The 21142-nt window shown below is 38.8% G+C and overlaps 2 protein-coding genes across 2 annotated transcripts; one reads left to right on the top strand and one right to left on the bottom strand.

Annotated features, from left to right (window-relative positions):
- The first annotated feature begins 2878 nt into the window (after positions 1 to 2878).
- Positions 2879 to 11474, top strand: kdm8 (lysine (K)-specific demethylase 8). The gene is made up of 8 exons (XM_077557073.1): positions 2879 to 3096; positions 3878 to 4342; positions 4414 to 4586; positions 7990 to 8122; positions 8203 to 8271; positions 8488 to 8637; positions 9445 to 9537; positions 9751 to 11474. Exons 2-8 carry the CDS (start codon positions 3890 to 3892, stop codon positions 9913 to 9915), a joined length of 1236 nt encoding a protein of 411 aa, XP_077413199.1. The 5' UTR covers positions 2879 to 3096; positions 3878 to 3889; the 3' UTR covers positions 9916 to 11474.
- Positions 11475 to 12775: 1301 nt separating this feature from the next.
- Positions 12776 to 20636, bottom strand: LOC144043432 (UNC93-like protein MFSD11). The gene is made up of 13 exons (XM_077557071.1): positions 20249 to 20636; positions 19543 to 19598; positions 19361 to 19468; positions 19205 to 19284; positions 17680 to 17776; positions 17388 to 17446; positions 17154 to 17301; positions 15864 to 15913; positions 14922 to 14987; positions 14721 to 14846; positions 14394 to 14568; positions 13498 to 13633; positions 12776 to 13344 (listed from the first exon to the last, which is right to left on the bottom strand). The coding sequence occupies exons 1-13, from the start codon at positions 20336 to 20338 to the stop codon at positions 13186 to 13188; spliced, it is 1350 nt and encodes a 449-aa protein (XP_077413197.1). The 5' UTR covers positions 20339 to 20636; the 3' UTR covers positions 12776 to 13185.
- Positions 20637 to 21142: the final 506 nt, after the last annotated feature.

Here is a 21142-nt window from a genome sequence, read left to right as displayed (position 1 = left end):
AGGAAATCTAAATGTCGGTGTAACAACCTTGAGTCTATTTATTACATTTGTGCATGCAGGTGGAAACAAGGCGATACAAGGAATGGCTTTTTTTTTTTTTTTTAACATTCGCTCCAATACCCTCAACCAACTAAAGAAATTATGTAGTATATAAACTATGATGTAAATGACAGTGACATTTTGGAGCCTGAAAATAGTATTTGTTTTAAAATTCCATGTAATGCTATTGAATGTATTTAATAATAAAACGTGAGATCGAGTCCGGGCTTTGGCCTTCCTGGGTGGAGTTTGCATGTTCTCCCCGTGCTTGCGTATGTTTTCTCCGGGTACTCCGGTTTCCTCCCACATTCCAAAGCCCTGTGATTGGCTGGCAACCAGTCCAGTTCAGGATGTACCCCGCCTACTGCCCGAAGCCGGCTGGGATAGGTTCCAGCGCCCCCCGTAACCCTTGTCAGGACAAGGGGTTAAGAAAATGGATGTATATATATATATATATATATATATATATATATATATATATATATATATATATATATATATATATATATACTGTATATATATAATTTATTGATTGATTGATTGATTGATTTGCATCAGTGACAGTACATATTAATAAACATTACAGTAAATATGCCAGAAATCAAATTTTCATCTGCAGTCCCGAGACAGATCAAAAATGTCACCGTAGTAAAATAAAATAATAAAATACACAACAATAACATTCCCGAAAATACTATTAAAATGTTACAATTACATGTTCATGACAAAAGCAATACATTTACTATAATGTACATTAAAACCAACCAGGGATAAACAAATACAGGAAGCATTAGTGTTGACATTTCTGATTATCAATTAACCATTTTTTTAAGTTTAAGCTTAAATGTAATATATGTGTCTCAATTTCTGATTTGAACATGAGTGAGATTCCACTCAGTAGCAGCTCGGACAGAGAAAGCAGTTAGACTAAAAGCAATTTTCCTCAAGGGAACAATACAGTCTCTCCTTGAGCTTGAGACCAAATGGGTAAACAGTAGGTGATAAGAGAAAGGACCATAGCATGCAAATACATTTTAGCTGCCTGTGTTGACATCTGATGGCGAACATGTCTAAAATTATTGAGGTTAAAATAAACACGACTGCAGACCCTTTTTACATGTGCTTTAAATGTTAACTGTGAATCAATTTTGACGCCAAGATATTTGTGATTGGGAACGATTTGGAGCCTTTCCGCTAAAACAAAAGCATCAGGTTTATCATTAGCATTGTTGCTTGACTTAGTGAAAAACATTGCCACAGTTTTAGATGTATTTAACCATGAACCATGGAATCGGAGAGCATCTGAACCACCTGAGAGACATTATTGCCATGAACGTAAACAACAGTGTCATCAGCATACATTTGAATGGCTACATCATTACAGACAGATGGAAGGTCATTTATATAAAGTGAGAACAGCAAGGGCCCTAATATGGAGCCTTGGGAAGACCGGTGATTTATTTTTCAATTATGGTAAGAAAAAAATCGGCCTTTGCTTTTCTTAAGGATCTGACTACTTTATTTCTCAGTATGGTGAAATATTGTCTGTCATGGATTGATTTTGTTTTATTTGCTATTTAGTTTTAGGGCTTGGTCACGTTTTTTCATAAATTTAATGATGTCTGTATTTATCCAAGGAACTTTGTTCTTATGACGCTTGTGTTTTTGTGTGTGTAAATTTTGTAATAGTGTGCTCAAGTGTTTTTAGAAATATCTGGCTATCCCTTTCATAATCAACTAATGGTAAAATGTAATTCCTGTCATGTTTGGGTTCTGTTTTTCCTTGTGTGTCTCCCTTGGTCTTGTTAAGTGTAATCCTGCCCTTCCTGTGTCAACCAATCAGTGCCCTCAGCCACTTGTGTCTTGCCCCAGGTGTGTCTTGTTGTGTCATTAGCGTGTGTGTTTAGTCTCCTGTCTCCCCTCTGTCTGTGTTGGTTCATTGTCTTTTCTTCATGTCATGCTGCCCGTTTTTGCCTTGTTGTTCCCCCCATGTTTTGTTTTACCTTGTAATTTGGAGCTCACTTTTTGTTTTGTAGAAATTAAAATCCCTTTTTGCTTCATTAACTGCATCCTTGCCTGGCTGTTTTTCCTCCCTGCATTTGGGCCCTCCACCAAACCGCAACCTTCTGACAATTCCAAGGAATTTGATTAGCTGCCACTACAAGGCTTTGATATTGACTCTTGGGAATTGTAATAATTTCTTTTTTTCCCTCTAGAGCAATGTTGGAACCGTGTTTGGTTAGTTTTCTACTGACAAGAGTTAGATTATGGTCCGATAAACCTGTTAACATATTACATGATTTTACAATTCTTCAATCTTAATCTTCAATTACATTATTGTAATGCATTTGTTAAACGTGTTTCATTTATTTTACCTTGTTTTTTAATTTAATTATTTGGTCACTGGTTTAATTTAACTTAATTGCACTTGAACTATCTGTTAAACTTCTTTTATTTGACACAAAACAATTAAAAACTGTCAATTTGGTCAATTATTTCAAGACAATTATGTGCAGGAGTTTGAAAACTGCATTAATTGTAACATCAATTGCAATGTAATGTCATGTAATTAATTAAATTATTTAGTTAATTATTTTAAATAATTTATTAAACATGTTATAGAAATTACCTTTGTGTAAATTATTTGGGGAACATTTTGGACTTAATTTATATAACATTATTCCAATTTGTTTAGTAATAATAATAATTGTATGACATTGTTTTAATGTAATTATTAAAACGCTCCATTCACCCCCAATCCCAACCCATATTTTCATTGTATCTAAAGACATTTATTAATCTCGTGGATAAAACACTGTTCCGTTCCGAGTCATTGTTTCCTCCCGGTCTGTTTATGTCGACACACTCGCCTCAGCGTCGTGAATATGGAAGCTCCGTGTGCACTTACCTGACTTTTTCAAAAGCTTATTTTGCTACCGTCATATTCTAAATTTATCCTACGTTTGGCATTTTATGTGATTGATTTGATTTGTTTGCTTCCACGTGCAATGTCGTAACCTGCGTACTTCGCTGGACTACACTTAACACGGCACCAAGGTAAACATACATTTTTATCCGCCTTTTTGAGGCAACAGAGAGTGGAAATGATGTTTAAAGTCACGATGAGTTAAGTTTAAAGGCTAAATAACTGCTGGCCCGGCAGTTGTGGGTAACAGTTTGTTGTTATTCAGTTTTATGCCATTTCTGGCTTGCATTATATGCAAAATCGATATCTTTCTACTTTTTTATGTAGCAAGTCATACACCATTTAAAATGCAATGTGCGGTGACAGAAATTGTATCCTTTATTTTTATGTAGCAGGGCTTACGTCATTTAAAAGGCAATGTATGGTCACAGAATTTAAAAATGAACTCAAATGCCATAAATCTGTTGCAGACAACACAAAAAAACAAAAACATTTTTTTAACGTATTTTAATTAATGCTATATTGTATAAACACAATTTTAAAATGGTAAAAGAGTGTCGTAGTTTCGTATGTGTGCTTTTAAGGGACACACTCTAGTGAACTGTAATCTAACTTGGTTAGTCTGCGTGTGAGTGTTTGGGTGTGAGTTTTAACTGACTTTAACTCCTATTGAGTGTTTTCATTTTGTAATTTTGTGTTTGATCGTTAGTCCCATTCAATGGAGGGCTGTAACTGCATCAGCGACTGTTCTCCTTTTTTTGTGGTTCACTCTAGCGGAAGCGCGCTCCTAACTAAACATTTTCGCTCACAGCACGAAGTAAAAAAATCAACCAAGCTGTATGGGTGTGTGTACACTGGTATTCATGTTACGTTACCATGTACTTGTACTCACCTTGACATTCTGCTCTCCAGATCTCCGTCTCAATGACGGCGTCACTATGGCCCAAGATCTCCGCTGTTCTTCCACCAGACGAAGACCACTTCCCGCTGCACTTCAGCGACAAAGTGGAGGCGAGTGTGGTGGAATTGTTGAGGAGATCCAGACAGAAACTGTACACCGGCGCTCCCGCCGCCGGCCGCCTGCTGGTCGCTCAGATCGTCCTGGACGTGTCGTGGGAGAAGCTCAACACGGGAACATGGCGCCACGTGGACAAGGAGTGGCGCCGCGTCTACTCGTACGCATGCCTCTTCAAGGTGTGCGCCCTGTGCGGAGAGGAGCCTTCGGAGGACGACCTCATGCAAGCTGTCCGCACCTGTGACATGGGCTTGCTCATGGGCGCCGCCATCATGGACAATCAACTGCAAGTGCTGGTTCGAATTCTGCAAAAAGAAGTTAAGGAAGACGCCATAAATGAGGAAGAGCGTACGAAGGCCAAGGTCAGTGTGACAAATCTACCACCAAAACACAGGGCGGCATGGTGAACAAGTGGTTGTGACTATTTCAACAGAGGATGAAATTTACATTGCCAGATGTCCCGCTGATTGGAGAAGATCAGGCACTTCCCAGAGAAAAATGCCCAGCTTTGGAGAGCTTCAAGAAGAAGTACCTGCTCCCCCACAAAGCGGTCGTCTTGGAGGAGACCATCGATCACTGGCCCGCTCTCAACCAGCACCCCTGGAGGTTTGGATTGATGTTTTGACTCATTTTTGACAGCATGCTAAGTGCCCGTAATGGCAAATGCACACTAGAAAGTACAGTAAATGCAATCTCTTGTTTAAAATGGGATCTCCATTAGTTTTCACTTTGGTGACTATTCTTCCTGGGGTACCTCACAGAAATTACAAATAAAATATTATTTACATAATCAGAATCCACATTAGGCTAATCATTTACCTATACATTCTAAATTGCATACATAAAATAATCCAATCAAACGCACTGTTAACACAAATTAAAAATTACACACACAAATTACAGTCCGATGGGAATTATTGCTAGGACTTCTTTTAACTTTTTTTTTAAATTATGCATTATATTGATTATTTTTTGGTATTGTTATTTTATTATTATTTTCTTTTTTATAATTCAATTGTGCAAGTACAATTGTGCATAATTTTACAATTAAGGCATTTTAAGCACATGCATAGAGAAGGGGTGGGGATGGGGGCGGGGGTTGGAGAAAAGAAAACTAATAACAAAAACAACACCCAAATCTGGCAGATAGATACAACAGTATAGGGGGAAAAAATCAAGTGGTCACCCAGCGAGAGGATACGTTACATGTTTGGTCGTGACTAGGGGTTTCCATAGTATTTTATTATTATTTTCTAAATATTTTTATTACTTTATTTTACAGGTATTTATCATTATTATATATTTTTGTGATTATTTGTATTTTTATACTCCTTAATTATATTTTATTATTTTTTGATTTACTCTATTTTTGTTATTTGTTTTATATTTTTTATTTATTGTTATTTTAATAATTTAATAATAATAATCCATCAAATTTATATAGCGCTTTTCTAGGCACTAAAAGACGCTTTACAATTGAATGGATACATTATTCATGCACTTACAAAGTCACAATGTGGTGGCGGGAAACTACAGTAATTTCTGGACTATAAGCCGCAACTTTTTTCACTTGCATTCGACCCTGCGACTAATACAAAGGTGCGGCTTATCCATTAGATCACAAGGGGGCGCACTAAAGAGGAAGCACAAGAGCGTCAGGCAGAGCAAAACAATCCAAGTGAGCCCAAAATACAGTAGGACAGACATAACGAGACTGCGGTAACAATAGAACACCTGCGGCTTACAGTCGGGTGCGGCTTATATGTGTAACACACTTAAGTATTCCCTGAGTTTAGCTAGCGTGGCTTATAGTCTGGTGCGCCTTATAGTCCAGAAATTACTGTACTTAAGTAGCCACAGCTGCCCTGGTGCAGGCTGACAGAAGCGTGGCTGCCAGTGTGCACCTACGGCATACGAACATATTCCTAAAATTCATGTCATGATTGGATCCATTTCTTGTTTTCCAAATTTTCACACCTTACCCACAATTCCCAATTTTGTACCCTACTATTCCTCATTTCTTTCTAATGGCAGATTTAACATGACAAATTTACATAATTTCAAAGATCCATTCCAATTTCTTTTCTTTTCTGTTTTTCCCCACTACTATTTCTACCTTTATTTACCGATTCAAACCGTTCAACTGTTCAGCTTTTACCTGCAATGGCACTTACCACACACGCAACATTTCCCACCCCCCGGGGCGGGTCAGCCATCTTGGCCAATCGATTAGGTATGCCCAGGACAGAGGTGGGCATCGAGGGCCGAAGTCCTGCAGGTTTTGCATGTTGCCCTTCTCCAACACAGCTGATATATAATCAGTTCATCAGCAAGCTCTGCATAAGCCTGATAACGACCCTGTCGATTGGAATCAGCTTGGGTTGGAAGTGAGAAACCTCCAAAACCTGCAGGACACCGGCCCTCGAAGACCGAGATTGCCCACCTCTGGCCCAGGATCATCGCCCACCTGGCCCCCCGGTGCGGCGGCCATTTTGGACAAACTATTAGGTACACCCGGGATTCTTGCCAGGAAATGCCCCGACCTGATATCAACAGGAAGTGACCAAATTTAATAATAATAATAATAATAATGCATTTGATTTATAAAGCGCTTTTTTAAACATTCAAAGACGCTTCACAGTGGGTGCATTATTTGTGCACTTACACATTCACACTCTGGTGGCGATAAACTACTTAAGTAGCCACAGCTGCTCTGGGGCAGGTTGACGGAAGCGAGGCTGCCAGTGTGCGCCTACGGCCCCTCCGACCACCACCAAACATTCACAACTTCCATACACCAGTGTGTGTAGCACTGGAGGCAATGTGTGTGAAGGACACAACGACACATGACTTGGGGAGAGCGGGGATACAACAGCCGACCTTCTGGTTACTGGACGACCGTCTCTACACCCTGAGGTTGAGGCATAGGCTCTCTTTTTATTTATATCCTCTCTTAATATTTTTTACTTAGATGAACTAAATTTTTTACTATTATTATTTATATATTTTACTTCTTATTATACTGTGTATATATATTTTTGCATTTATATTTTGTCTTATTTTTCTACTTTAATTTTTCTGCCTTTTTATTTTTTCATCTTTGCAATACATCTTTTTATTAAATGTATTTTTTATTTTTTTCTATGATTATGTTTAAGGTTTATTTTATTTGCCTTTTTTTTTATTCATATTTTTATGATAATGTATGTAGCTTGAGGGTGCAAGTGACAATATAGCTAGCTCCAAATCTTAAATGTTAAAAAGTTAACTTAAACGGAGCCCGCCTGGGAACATCACAAAAACATTTAAGTTTGCAATATAACGCAATACTTTGCATTGTTTGCAATATAACGCAATGTCATTGTGTTATATTGAAATAACTATTGCGTTATAGTGCACAAATTTGCGATTTAACACAATGATTTTTGCAAACACACAAAAAAAAAACGCAAATTATTTGCGAGAGAACGGGAGTTTTCACTTCCAGGTCATTAGCAATAGCTAATTTGTCAATTAACTGTTAACATTTAGTACATACTTCGCATGCAAAGGGACAAGGTATGTCCTCTCCCGATCGTAAAAATCTCTCCAAACCATCATCCATGCTCCTGCCAGGGCCGCCATACACTTCAATCAATGACCCGGAAGTGGAATTATTTTGTCCCCTTCGAACATTAACATTGTGTTATTTTGCAATACATAATTATTTTCATTGCGAAATAAATGGCTTGAAGTAACAGCAACAAGTGAAAGTGCAGCCATCTTGTCTGTGTGTGCTACAGCTACTGGTCCTCCAGCGCTGTTAAACAGTCACGCAATCAGGCTGATTTGCACTTGTCAGGCAGCTAAGTGCACTCGTCTGAGCGAGGTTGTCTGGACATAAAGGACGCCTAACGGGCAATTTCCATCCCGAGACGGTTTCCCATTTCACTACGCTCAAGTGTAAACTGATCTAAAAAGAAATGTTACATCCCCCCCCCCCCCCCCCCCCCCCCCACGCTGTCCCTAGCTTAGAATACTTAAAATCGGTGGCGGGCTGTCGCACTGTTCCCGTGGAGGTGGGCTCCAGATACACGGACGAGGAGTGGTCCCAGACGCTGATGACGTTCAATGAATTCATCGACCGCTATATTTTAAAACGCGTGAGTATTTAGGCCTCAAAAAGCACAGACTGTATACACTTTTGGGGGGGGGAATGACTGATTTCGTTTTTTTGTTACAGAGTGACGCCGGGCAGGATGGGAGGACGCCTGCCTGCGGCTATCTGGCTCAGCATCAGCTCTTTGAGCAGGTGGAGCAGCAAAATGACATAATCAGCAACACATTTACTTTGGTGTTTGTGTTAAAAATGGCCAATCATTTAAAAAAAAAAAAGTGTCTTTTTTTGGAGAGATACACATGTATTTATTTATACATGATCTCTATGACAGCCCTTCCTCTTCCCCTCTAGTCTGAATGACAATCAATTTTTTTAGTTGGATGTGGAATAATTTAGCCGTTGCCATAGATACCGGAGTTGAAGGACGACATCCGCCTGCCTGATTACTGCTGCCTGGGTGATGGCGACGAGGATGACGTGACCATAAATGCCTGGTTCGGGCCCGCCGGCACTGTGTCGCCCCTCCACCAAGACCCTCAGCACAACTTCCTGGCGCAGGTAACCACGGTGAATGACACCTTTAACGTCGGCGCTTATTGTTTGGAGTGAGGTCACTCGAAAGCAAAAGTCAGCCTGAAATGTAGAAGTAGATCAGGTGAAAAAAATTATATTATATTTAGGGGTGTCAAAATGAGTGTGTTAATTTTAATTAATTTAAAGTTCCTTTAACGCCGCTTACTTGGAAAGCTTGTACTGGGCGAATTCCAGTCGCAACAAAGCAGACGCGTGCAAGTCAAAATTAAGCAGTAATGCATTTAATAATAATGCATAATTGTGGAGACTGGGGTCGAGTTGTATTTTATAATTTCAAAAATGTGCAGAATTTTACAAGTTACTTCATGTTAAAGATTAATTAGATCGCTTTTAGTATGAAAAGAAAAATGCACTGAGCTGTCACCAATGTCTTACAAATGCAATTATGTCATCTAGTGGCAGAAAACGACCTCAAGACAAATCAATATCACACTCGTTTTTCAGCGTGCAGTGCATCTTTTTAATTCTAACTCAATTTAATGAATTATTATGAAATCAATGACTAAAAGATGCAGCTATATTTCTATTAGTTTAACATTTTTTCCCACTTTTATGTTAGCAAGAATATGTAAATTTAGAACAAATATTTTACTGTACATTTAGAACAGATAAAATTTGCGATTAATCAGGAGTTAACTATTGAAGTTATGCGATTAATTACGATTACAGAAATTATCGCCTGACACCCCTAATTATATAAAATTATATTATACAATATTATATCATATTTTATATCATATCATATTATATTATCCTGTTTGTCCTTGTCAGGTGGTGGGGCGTAAATACATCCGCTTGTACTCGCCCGAAGACTCGGACAAACTCTACCCGCACCCGTCTCAGCTCCTACACAACACCAGCCAGGTGCGATTGGCATCATGCATTGATTGAACAATTAACATGTGTCAGTGACTCACAGAAACACAGCTTTGCATTTTTGTAGTAAACGGTTGAGTTTGTCAACAAATATAATGTAACACGGATGTGCAGCAGTTCACACAAATATACTTTATACAACAAGATATTAAGTGAGCACAAGGAAGCAGAATCTTGACATTTTTCCTTCGTCTGGCCTAGGTGGAGGTGGAGAACCCCGACACGGAGCGCTTCCCGGAGTTCTCCAAGGCTCCGTACCGGGAGTGTGTGCTGTGTCCCGGAGACGTGCTTTTCATCCCAGTGCAACACTGGCACTACGTGCGCTCCCTAGAGCAAAGCTTCTCCGTCAGCTTCTGGTGGTCCTGATTTGGGCAAACAACATGAAATTAAACGATCTCAGGTCATTCGTATGTAATAGGTACTACTGGTTTCAACATTTTTGTACAGATTGTCTCGTTTAATTGCGCTCGCAACCTTTTAATCTGACAAATATCCTCAGGTGTTCATATTTGCATAATGCATGCAAATGAGGGAGCGCCAGCTAAACATGCTGCCGGTTAAAGCGGGTCACAGCCGAGGATGAGTAAATGAAGCGTCCCCCGCGGGCACACGCATGCACACACACATACACACGTTATCTCGCTATATGTTAGCATACCTTATTATACCAGCTATTAGCATGTTAGCATTTGATCATTTCTCATTAGAAATATAAAGTGACCACAGGGGTGAAAGGTGAAATCAGGTTGCTATCTTGCTATACGTTAGCATGTTAACATTTGATCAATTTACATTAGAAATTGGGTTTACGTCTTCCCTGTATTCAAAGGGTGACCAGTCCTGATTTTTTGCCTTTTGTACGCAGGTCCTGTCCTGGCGTCCCGTTTTTATTTATTTTTAAATGACGTCCAGTCCAGTCTGCAAGCCAATTGTATTTTGGGCTATGTGTATGTCAATCACGACACAGTGATTCATATGATAAACCAATTAAAAAGGAATTGAACTTGTTTTTTTTGCGTCATAGCGGAACTAGAACTACTTCCTGCCTCCCGTGTCTAACAATCATGGGAAATGTAGTCACACCAAATTCAAGCTGTGTACTCCTGGTGGCGTGTTTCAAATGTTAAAGTGTGTGACTGTGAGATTTGTATGTAGCTAAATTGAAAAACAAAAAAAAGAAGTGCTTGCATTCAACGTTGGATAACTGTATGGAGAAGCAAAATAAAGCAAGTATTGTAAGTAATAACACAACCACCGGTCACCAGATTGACTAGCGATTACATTTGTTAATTAATAGTTCCAAGTGAGAATTTGTTATTTTGTTTTCAGTGAAATTGTAGTGTCCCGGATTTTGATTGTGAAAATCTGGTCCTCCGTGTATTAGCATACTGTCTGTTAGCATGCTAGCATTTGATTGTTGCCATTTTAGAGAAGCAAAATACAGAACAGGGCAAGATTTCAAACCATTCTCGTCCTTGGCACTCTCTGTTTGATTGCTTATTTTGCTGTTAGTATTTGATCGGTTCTCATGAGAATTGGTTACCGATAGGCAAATATGTAAAACCCTTACTAGCCAGTTTTAGTGCTCTCTCGCCACTGGTTGCTATCTTGCTATATGTTAGCATGATGTTAGTATTTGATTAACAATCACTCCAAACAACGGTGCGGTATAATGGAAATAATGTGTACAATTTTCAAACTACTGTAGGCCTCTACTGTAGCTCTACATTACATTAATAACACTTTTTAAGGACAAACAGCGAGTGCTTTGTCTATGTGGTCTCATCTTTGGTCAACATAAAGCTACTCTCATAAGGCCTACATTCCCACGCAGTAGTTATCCTGTCTGTTATATTTTGAAGTATGACTTTTAAATACTGCAAACTGGACTGCCTTGTCGTTGCACAATAAAGTAGCAAAATTGACTCCAGATCTCGCAAATCTGCTTACTCTCATTATGAAGTGATCAATACTCAATTACGAGTGAAGTAATGTAAGCCCCCATCCCAGAGTCTTCCCTCCACCCTGCCCCCCTCTCTTGTCCACTGCTTTTTGATTAATGGCCTGCTTTTCGGCAACTCGCGGCCAAATCCATTCGATTGCTCCATTTTGGTGATAATTGAGTTTTTTTCATTTTTTTATTTAAATGTGGAATAAAGTTAAAACAATCAAACAGCAGCGGTTGAATAGCAGCATTGATTCACCTTTAAAAGTCCTCCAGCGGTCATTTTCATATTAGGCACACCCGCAAAGTGTATAATGAGGTTTGTCTTTACCACATGGGTTGTGCGCATTTTGATTGACACGGTCAAGAGCTATATTAACAGCATGTTTGTTGTGGTGGTTGTACTTGATTTGCACAGGTGAAGCAAAAAAAAAAAAAAAGAAGCATTTTCTCAAAAATGTCTAAAAGGGAGAGGAGGACTGCTTCCCCTTCTCTGGCACCCGTGAACAGCCCGGGATAATTAGACTACCGGTACATTCCGTTCATTTTCAAGAAATATAGAGGGATCGGAGAATGTCGACTGATCTTCTTGAGCTGACGGCAGTTTGGTTCCATACAAAACGGATTTATCAGTTTATAAACATTTGAGCTCTTCAAGAAAAAACACAGGTCTGAAGCAGTTATTCATATTTGCCTGCATTATGTAGGAAAATAAATATGTATAGTAGGGGCGTGAATTGCCTAGTACCTGGCAATGAGATTCACATCACGATTCATAGGTCATGATTCGATACAGATTAATCCCGATACGAATCTATAAATTGATTATTGCGATTTTTTTTTTTTTTTTACTCAAATTTAGAAAATATTAATCAAAAAACTTGTACATGTACACTGTAAGATTTGTATGAAAATGTATTTATCTGAAAATTCAGGTTGAAGTCTGTTTCATGTTTGAACAGCACTGAAATACATTTTTTAAGGCGTAATGTTCCATTAATATAGCATTCTTCCATGCTTAATGTGTGAATCCTAACCCTAAGTAAGACGTTTTGTTGAATGTTCCCTTAAAAAATTTGTTTAAAAATTGATTCGGCCGCATATTTAATCAATTCGAGAATTGCGCGCTGTAATATCGCGATATACTGCCAAATCTATTTTTTTTTCTAACACCCCTAATGTACAGTATGTAATATATTGTTGGAAACCTGTTCACAATATTACACTAAAACAGCACAATAATGCTTTTATTAGTCTCAAAATGAAAAAGGAAACGCATGATCAGAAACACTTAGCTTTATTATCACACATAGCTTTATTATCACCTTTTGGCTTGTTAGCAGTGCAGAGAACATATTTGAAAAAGTTAAGACTCCACGGCGTTAGGAATGAGTTGCGAGCACAGAAAAGAGATTGTCGAGTGCTAAAACTCGGACAACAAAATGATCTATAAAAGCAATTAAGTGGCAGATTTCCAAAAAGTGTTCCACCTGAGCTTTGGAAGGCATGCAGCACACACTTATTACACTTACTGAAGTATTAATGAATGCTCATCATCACAGTGCAGCGTCAACACAATTAGCTCAATATGTGCTGCCATGATGATGATGATGATAGAAAGTATCATTTAAAAACCAATAGAACCTTCAGTGCCTTAAATCTGTTTGACTGCACCCCCCCCCCCCCCCCAGTTACTCTAACACCTCTGAGGAGGCGGCGTCCACATCGTGCAAGCGCTCAGCCACAAAGAAGCAGAGCGTGCCGCTGAAGCCCAGCACCACCATGAGGAGGAGCTGCCACGTTAGCAGCGTGTCGCCGCTGTAGAAGAACGCCACGGCTGCGAAAACCGACTGAACACAGGAGCCAAGAAAAACAGTTGACGTTATTCTAAATGACAGAACATTATTGTCGATTCAATGAGAAGACTCGTTGGCAAGCAGCGCTCCCGTGTAATGCTCATGTTTGAAATGAAAATGTCAGTATCGGCTGGCGTGTGTATTCACCTGTACGAATTTGAAGATGGCGAACGCGGGCGTGCTTTGCTCGGCGTACATGCAGCCCAGGATGCTGTAGAGCTGCGTGTTAAAGCAGCTGTCTCCCAGGCCCAGCAGGAAGCTGCACAGCAGGGCGATGGACACGCTGCAAGGGTGCACGCCATTAGCATGTCGAGCCTGCTAACGTGGAGTTTATTCTTCGTGCTCATATCGAACTGAACGCCGCTTCCTGTTCAGTGGTTAACAACACCTTTTGCCGTCATTGTTCCTTTCGTGCATAGGTCAAAGTAGATAAAGCTGTAAGCATCCATCCACTCTACCTACATCTGCATCTGGTTATCAATCAATAAAATAGATAGACAATAAATGTATCTACTGAATATCTCTTTTGATACATTGATTCTATCCATGTGTATCTATTAGGGGTGTGCCAAAAAAATCGATTCTCATTTAGTACGATTCAGAATCGATTTTAAATATCCCCAAATCAATTTTAGTTAAATTATTTTATAGTGTCTTGCCTTTGTGTGTGCCTTTATTTGGAGCGCTGTTCATGTTGTACCCGGTTTGGCCACTGAGGGGCAGTGTGGTTCCACGCGGTCTAATACACTGTTAAGTTGTAGCCACGTTAGAGAGTACAGTAGAAGGAAAAAGTCACGATCAAGTTATTCCAATAAAAGTTGTTTTTTTGCAGTGTGGAGCCGTTCTTTTGAGTGATAAAAGGGCCGCGAGTATCGCGCTAATGCTAATGGAGTAGATCATCACAATTCCTTACAGAGCTACAGATTGAAGCCAAAATCATTGTCAATCAAATCATTTTGAATCGAAAATCGATTCTGAATCGAATCGTGAGACAATCAAAGATTACCACCCCTAGTATCTATTCTATCCTTCCATCTACAAACCTTGGAATGAGAAAGGGGCTCTTGGCGGTGGCGGTGCTGAAGACCACAGGGGCGTCATCGGGAATGTTGAGGAAGATGAGATAGAAGGCCACGAAGTGCACCACCATCCCCAGGAAGACCACCGAGGTGCGTCGGAAGCGATTGTTCTTGCACACCAAGCCGAACAAGCCTCCACCTGGCAAGCGCAAGGAAAAATACACAAAGTCGGTCTGTGACAATTTGGCCCAATGAAAAGAAACTCAACTCTGCCAGCCTGTCAAAACACTGTGAACGTGTTCCATGGCAAACACACACAAAAAAAGTGAGGGGAATGCTGGCCCAACCCACCTATGATTTCACCCACGCCCAGCAACATGCCCGAGACCCCGATGAGGCCTTTTGCCGCCTGGCCGAACTGCGCCGTGGCTCCCAGGCACGTCCCGTAGACGCCGCTATAGAAGGAAAGCTCCAAGCCTGCACCGGGAGAACAAAGCTCAAGAAGAATTTCGAAAAAAAAGTGCCGCTCAGCACACTGATGAGACCGCTCACCGCTGTAGGCCATGCAGGGACTCAGGAGGAGGATGTTCCTAGTCTGTAGAAGCTGCAGCATGGTCTCTATGGAGGAGCACATTTCGATCAACTCATTCACTGCCATTGACGGCTACAGACGTCAAAAATTCATTTGAACAATTTCGATTAGTTTAAAAAAAAATTCTATGTATGAAAACCTAGATTTTTTTGATTGTACATTTAGAACAGGTATAAAATTTGTGTTTATTTGTGAGTTAACTAGTGGAGTCGTTAAAAATATTAATCGCCTGACGCCCTGAATTTTTATTAATTTTTAAGTCGCGTCAGGCAATTAAAATGTTTAATTGTAATTAATCGCATAACTTTAATAGTTAACTCATTTTATATCTGCTGTAAATGCACAATCATTTTTTTTCTAGGTTTCCATACTCTTGTTAACAAAAGTGAGAAAAAAAAAGTTTAACTAATAGAAATAGTTTAAATGAATTTTTGACATCTATAGCCATCAATGGCAGTGAATGAGTTAATGGACACTTCATTAGGTACACCAACATCCGTAATTCTCACTTTTGATTGCCAGCACCAGTTAACAATATTTTGTCATATATTCGTGTAGCTACTCCACTTTCTCTCACATTTCCAAAAACATGTTAGGGTCACAGAAGATATGACTGAAGACATATGTGTGAATGGTTATCTAATGGTTTTGTATGAGGCCAGCAATTGGCATTATTATTACTGCCAAGTAAGTAAGAGTAAGACCTTCTTCCGCATCAGGCAGAAGAAGGCTCCGCAGCCGTGTACGCAATCTTTTTGTCATTCTTTGAATAGTTTAGCTGACCATGTACAGCCTTCGGGTAGTCACTGTTAGTGTAGTGAGCATTAAAGATGAAGGAGTTCTGTCAAAAGTTTTCAGTTACTTTTTAATAGAGTACTGTTGATTTCTCAGATGAGACTTACTGAAGTCCAGCTTCACCTCCTGCATGGCAGTGTTGGCTCTGTGCTTGTACCTAAAAACACAAGATCCATTCAGATATTCGTTTTTTCCCCACACCATGTTAATACCACCCAAGTAGATTTCAAGAAAATGTAATAAAAAAATAAAATATATATATATTACATGGAATCATCCTGGATGTCATTATTTTACACACAACCTAAAGTTACGGTTTGTTTCAACAAAAAATACAAATACAATCACAGGCCGACATAAACGTGTTAAATACGACACAAATTAAATTACTGGTAACACAAATACATATGACAAGGATTAATTTCGTTTTAACTTCATTAAATGCGCCACACAATACATTCTGGGAACAATATGTATGCAAAACAGGTAGATTTAACACATCCAGAACTTACACAGGCAAAGTGTATTTTTTAGAACAATGATTACTGTTGAGCTCTGTAATTTAGGGCTGGCCCACAAATAGCGAAAATCTGCGTATAATTGACGGCAATTGTTTTTAAGTTATATACCATTATTTTCCCCATCCGGCCCACTTGGTAATATATTTTCCTCCATGCGGCCCCTCAGCTAATATGAGTTTGACTTAGTGGAATATGAGTTAAGCAACAAAATCCAGCCTTTTTTTTTTTTCTATCAATATCAGAAGGCGGCCATAGAGGTCCGGATGTCACGTCACATGACTATTTCTCTGAACACACCCCCTCTGGCAGGAACGTCATGACGCCACGTACGTGGACTACAATGACGAGGTGGGATAAAACTAGCGTTTAGCCGTCAACTTACCGCCCAAGAGCATTGACAGTCACTTTGATGAAAAGGACATGATATATATGCGTGCGGTGGACAGGTTTGGATGATATCACTGTTTCCGATAAAGTGTCAAGAAGAGCCTTTTTTTTTTTTTTTTTTTTTTTTGAAAATTACATCACAGTTGCTCGGGTCTCAGGTAACAACCAATCACAGTTCAACTTCAGCTTCAGAAAACAGGTGAGCTGTGATTGGTCGTTGCCTGAGCCCTGAACAACTGTGATGTCATCTTCAGTCGACAGCAAGTGGCAAAATGCCCGCCTCCTGAGATGGATAAAAAAACAGCTGGATTTTGCTGTATAACTCAAATTCCACATATGTAATATTAAACAGAACGCCATGTTTAGATTAGTGAGGTCACATATTTTATTAATGAAAACATTTTTCAATTTTCGTTTTAGTTACTGAATTTCGTTATCTAAAATGACATTGCTTGAAACTTAGAGAGGAAAAAAAGCCAACTGTCTTACACCATGCGGGCCGAGAGCAGCGACTGTCCTTCCTCCTCGGAGAGCATCTCCTCCTCGGGCAGGTGAGTCCTCCTCAGCACCAGGAAGCACAACGTCCCCACGATGGAGGCCACCAACAGGGAGAGAAAGATATTCTTCCTGCTGCTGTCTGATCACGGGGAAAAAATGCAAGGCCATTTAACATTTAACTGCCCTTATTATCTTGAGCCTTTACTACAAGCATTACGGTACTACCTGGTATTTCTGTTCTTCCATTCCAGTCCATATAAATGTACAGATTGCCAAACAACATGCTGCAAATAAAGGAAATTATAATTTATGTATGAATAAGTCAGTTTCCTCTTTGGCCTACCAATGGCTGATTTTCCACATTTTTCTGACATTTTTGAATGCAATGGATAATTGTGTGATTGGAAATGATTATCAGATGATCCACTGCCACTAGCGAGACTCATGCATGCTTCTTCATCTGTTTGTATGTAGCGAGATGATAGCATTTGTGGCACATGTGCCACTCTGCCAGCACCTGCACTGCAGCAGAGCCCAGAACATGCCCGTGTTCCTGTTGATGGTGGAAGCTTCCGAGTTCTCCACCAGGAATTGGCTTTGAGCGGTCCACAGCACTGCAACGGGAGACAAGAAGTTAAAAATAAATAAATAGTGACTGTGTGTGGGTCATGTGAGTTGAGAAATGAATGGAGGACGGGGGTAAGTGGCTGCATCAAGTGTGACATTATCTTTTGTGTGCTGTTGAGTAACACATGTAATCCCAGCACAGGGCCGAGGGGCATCGTCATGACCCACTAAACTCTTTGTTTCCTCTCCAAAGATTCACATCTGTTGGGAGAATCATTTTACTGTCTGTTTTTAAAATTTAACATTTACTTTAATCCTGCTTCAAATTTTGACACGTGCAGAGGAGGTCTCCAATTAATCCGCAGCTTCCCACTCAAATGTAATTCATGACTGGGAATGTAAAAACGTGGAATCTCGCCTTGTTTTTCCCTTTATGTTTATTTATTTACCTCATACTCTGTGTGTGAGTGTGTGTGTTTATATGATAACTTGCTGGTTTCAGCGCTTGATGTACTGACCTGGATTTTTAAAAATAGACTAATGACCTGGATTTAGAACTGGTTACTAAATAGATTGCGCATTGTGGTCACCCGTAAATACTGAAATAAATTACATATAAAATAATAGATTAATAAATTGACCAGGATATTTTTTTTGTGAATTACACAAAATAAAAGAAACTAGAACTAGATGTTTTGAAAATAATAATAATAATCTGCCCTGTATTACTTTAATTACATTTTTAATAAACAAATTCATTGAAAATTGAATTTATTAAAATAAATGGCTAAAATATTTAAAAAGATATAAACTGACTTGTTTTTAAAAACATTAAGTTATAAAATAACAGCTGGTGTGTGTATATATATATATATATATATATATATATATATATATATATATATATATATATATATATTGTATATAGGTGTTTTACAATACAACACACTAAAATTACAAACAAGATTTATTTATAATAAAAAAACCTCACCTGGATTTTCAACATAATATATTAAAATTGACTTGGATTAAGAATATTATTAATATGTATTGTAAAATAAATTGAAAAAAATAATTAACTCAGCTGGATATATTGAAATAAATCACAAATAAAATAATACATGCATTAACTGGATTGTTTTATTAGGGAGAAAAAAAAAGAGAAACTGATCAAGTCGTGACCAGTATTTTTACAAGAACTAGCGAAAAATAAATAAATAAACTAACCAGGTTATTTGTAAATAAGAAAAAAATGTGGATTACCAAAATACCATATATAAAAATAAATATATTATAAATGTTTAAAAAAAAATCATACCAGTCCAAAAAAAAGAAGGAAAAATATGTTTTCCCTGTGTAGTGTGACAAGATAATGAAGACTGCTCAACTGCACTTTTAAAGATGTATATATGTATATACATATATATTTTTTCTTTTTTATCAATTTGATGATGGGGTGGACGGGGAAGGCTTACTGGCAGCACCAGCACCAATCAGCACGGACGTCAAGTAGAAGGACCACGTGGACGGCTCAATGAAGACTGCAATGTAGCCACTGGATGCACAAAATGACACAGTATTCAGTGACATATTGACTGTCTGCGTGAAATCACACCGGTGCGAGGTGGTACCTGTAAAGCAGCCCGCTCAAAAACATGGTCACCTTCGGTCCCAGCATTGACACCACGGCGGGTGCCACCAAATTAGAAAATGAGAAGACTCCATAGATGATTCCCAGACTAGAAAAAGAAAGATGGACTGCAATTATTGCAAAACATTTAACATGAAATTTGTATTCAAGTATTTGAGCCACCTGTGGTATCCACTTCCTGTGAAGGTGTCATTCTGCAGACTTTTTACCACTGTTTGCTAAAATAAAGAAGAAAAGAAGGAAGGGTCCTAATTTAATTACACTGTCATAGCAGAGCAGAACTCATTGGACAACAAAATTGGAAACACGAGATGCACATGACACTGATTGGTCGCTTTCCTTTCTGCTTGATGACATTATTTCAGCATGCATGCATACAATTGCTATTATTCAAGAACATCACTGGCATCAAAATCATGACTTTTCGTTTTTAGACGCTCAAAACAGCATGTTAGTGCAAACATGAACATTACATCGCGCAAGCCATTTTCAGAACTTTAGATTGGTCAACTGAAAATGTTGTAAAAATAACACCCACACGTGGACTGACCATAAAGATTTGTGAAAAATATATCGAATTTAAATTATTGCGGTTTAAAGTAAATAAAAACGTGCTTTGGAGAAAACACCGAAGGAAATGTGTTTAAAAAAAAAAAGACACATTATGCCAAGTGAGGGAAATTTCTACATCAAAATACAATTAAACACCCTAACAATGATTAAAAATGTGCAACATAAGAAGGAACGTCATATTTTCGAGTTGTGAAATTCCCACTTAATAAATAAATAACGTGATGTTCCTGAATAAGAGAATGTCATAGACCTGGCACATACAAATAAATGAAAAAGACAAATGTTCAAAATGTACTTCTACGTTCCCACAGGTGGTGAAGGCGGTGAAGATAAATAAGAATCCCACGCCCAAAACCACGACATTAAAAGTCCTCCAGTCTGCCATGGTGCGTCTTTCTCTTCCTCGTCGTCCTCGCTGCTACATAATTCAAAAACTTGGCCTCTCCAAACTCCACGGAACAAACTTTTGAAAAGTGACCGAATGTCAGCTAGAGTTAATAAAAAGCAAATTTAGTAGGCGGCGATAACTGCAGCATTGTGAGCTTCTTGTCAGTCCGTCACACAACGCGTGCATGACAACTTGTGACTTCAATTACGGGAGTTTTTTCCGCTTCTGCTTTCTTTTGCCTTACTTTTTCCTCCACGGTAGCGAACAGCTGTTCTTCTTCTTTTACCTGGACAAAAGAACCTTCCTTGGGTAAACCATGGTAATGCCATCTGGCGGCGAAAAGTTTCATAGACAAGTTTAACAGATCCATACACTCTTTATTTATTTATTTATTTATTTATTTATTTATTTATTTATTTTTTGGGTGCACGCACACACATATATGGTCTCCCAGGCGGGGAAGCGAATTCACGCCAACCTGCGCCGAAGGCAAGTGACGGTAACCACTCCGGATAGCCCAGATCCATACACTCAAGTCTTGCAAACAACACATCGTGACAGAGCGCACGTTTAGGACCGACAAGCTGTTTAGTTTTGGACAATGCTAATACAATATGTAAAAAAGTCACACCTATGCTGAACCATTGTCGATTTTTTAAAACAACAGTATTTATTCAACAATTACAAACGGGCAAAGTTAATAACATAGAAAGAAAGAAATATTAGAAGTTGTTTTTATTAATTCAGAAAAGAGGCTTTGACTGACTATAAATATGTGTATACCTGTACATAAAATTTCGC

Source organism: Vanacampus margaritifer, chromosome 2 (assembly GCF_051991255.1).
Source record: "Vanacampus margaritifer isolate UIUO_Vmar chromosome 2, RoL_Vmar_1.0, whole genome shotgun sequence".
Classification (NCBI taxonomy): Eukaryota; Metazoa; Chordata; class Actinopteri; order Syngnathiformes; family Syngnathidae; genus Vanacampus; species Vanacampus margaritifer.
This window is presented reverse-complemented; position numbering and strand designations above follow the sequence as displayed.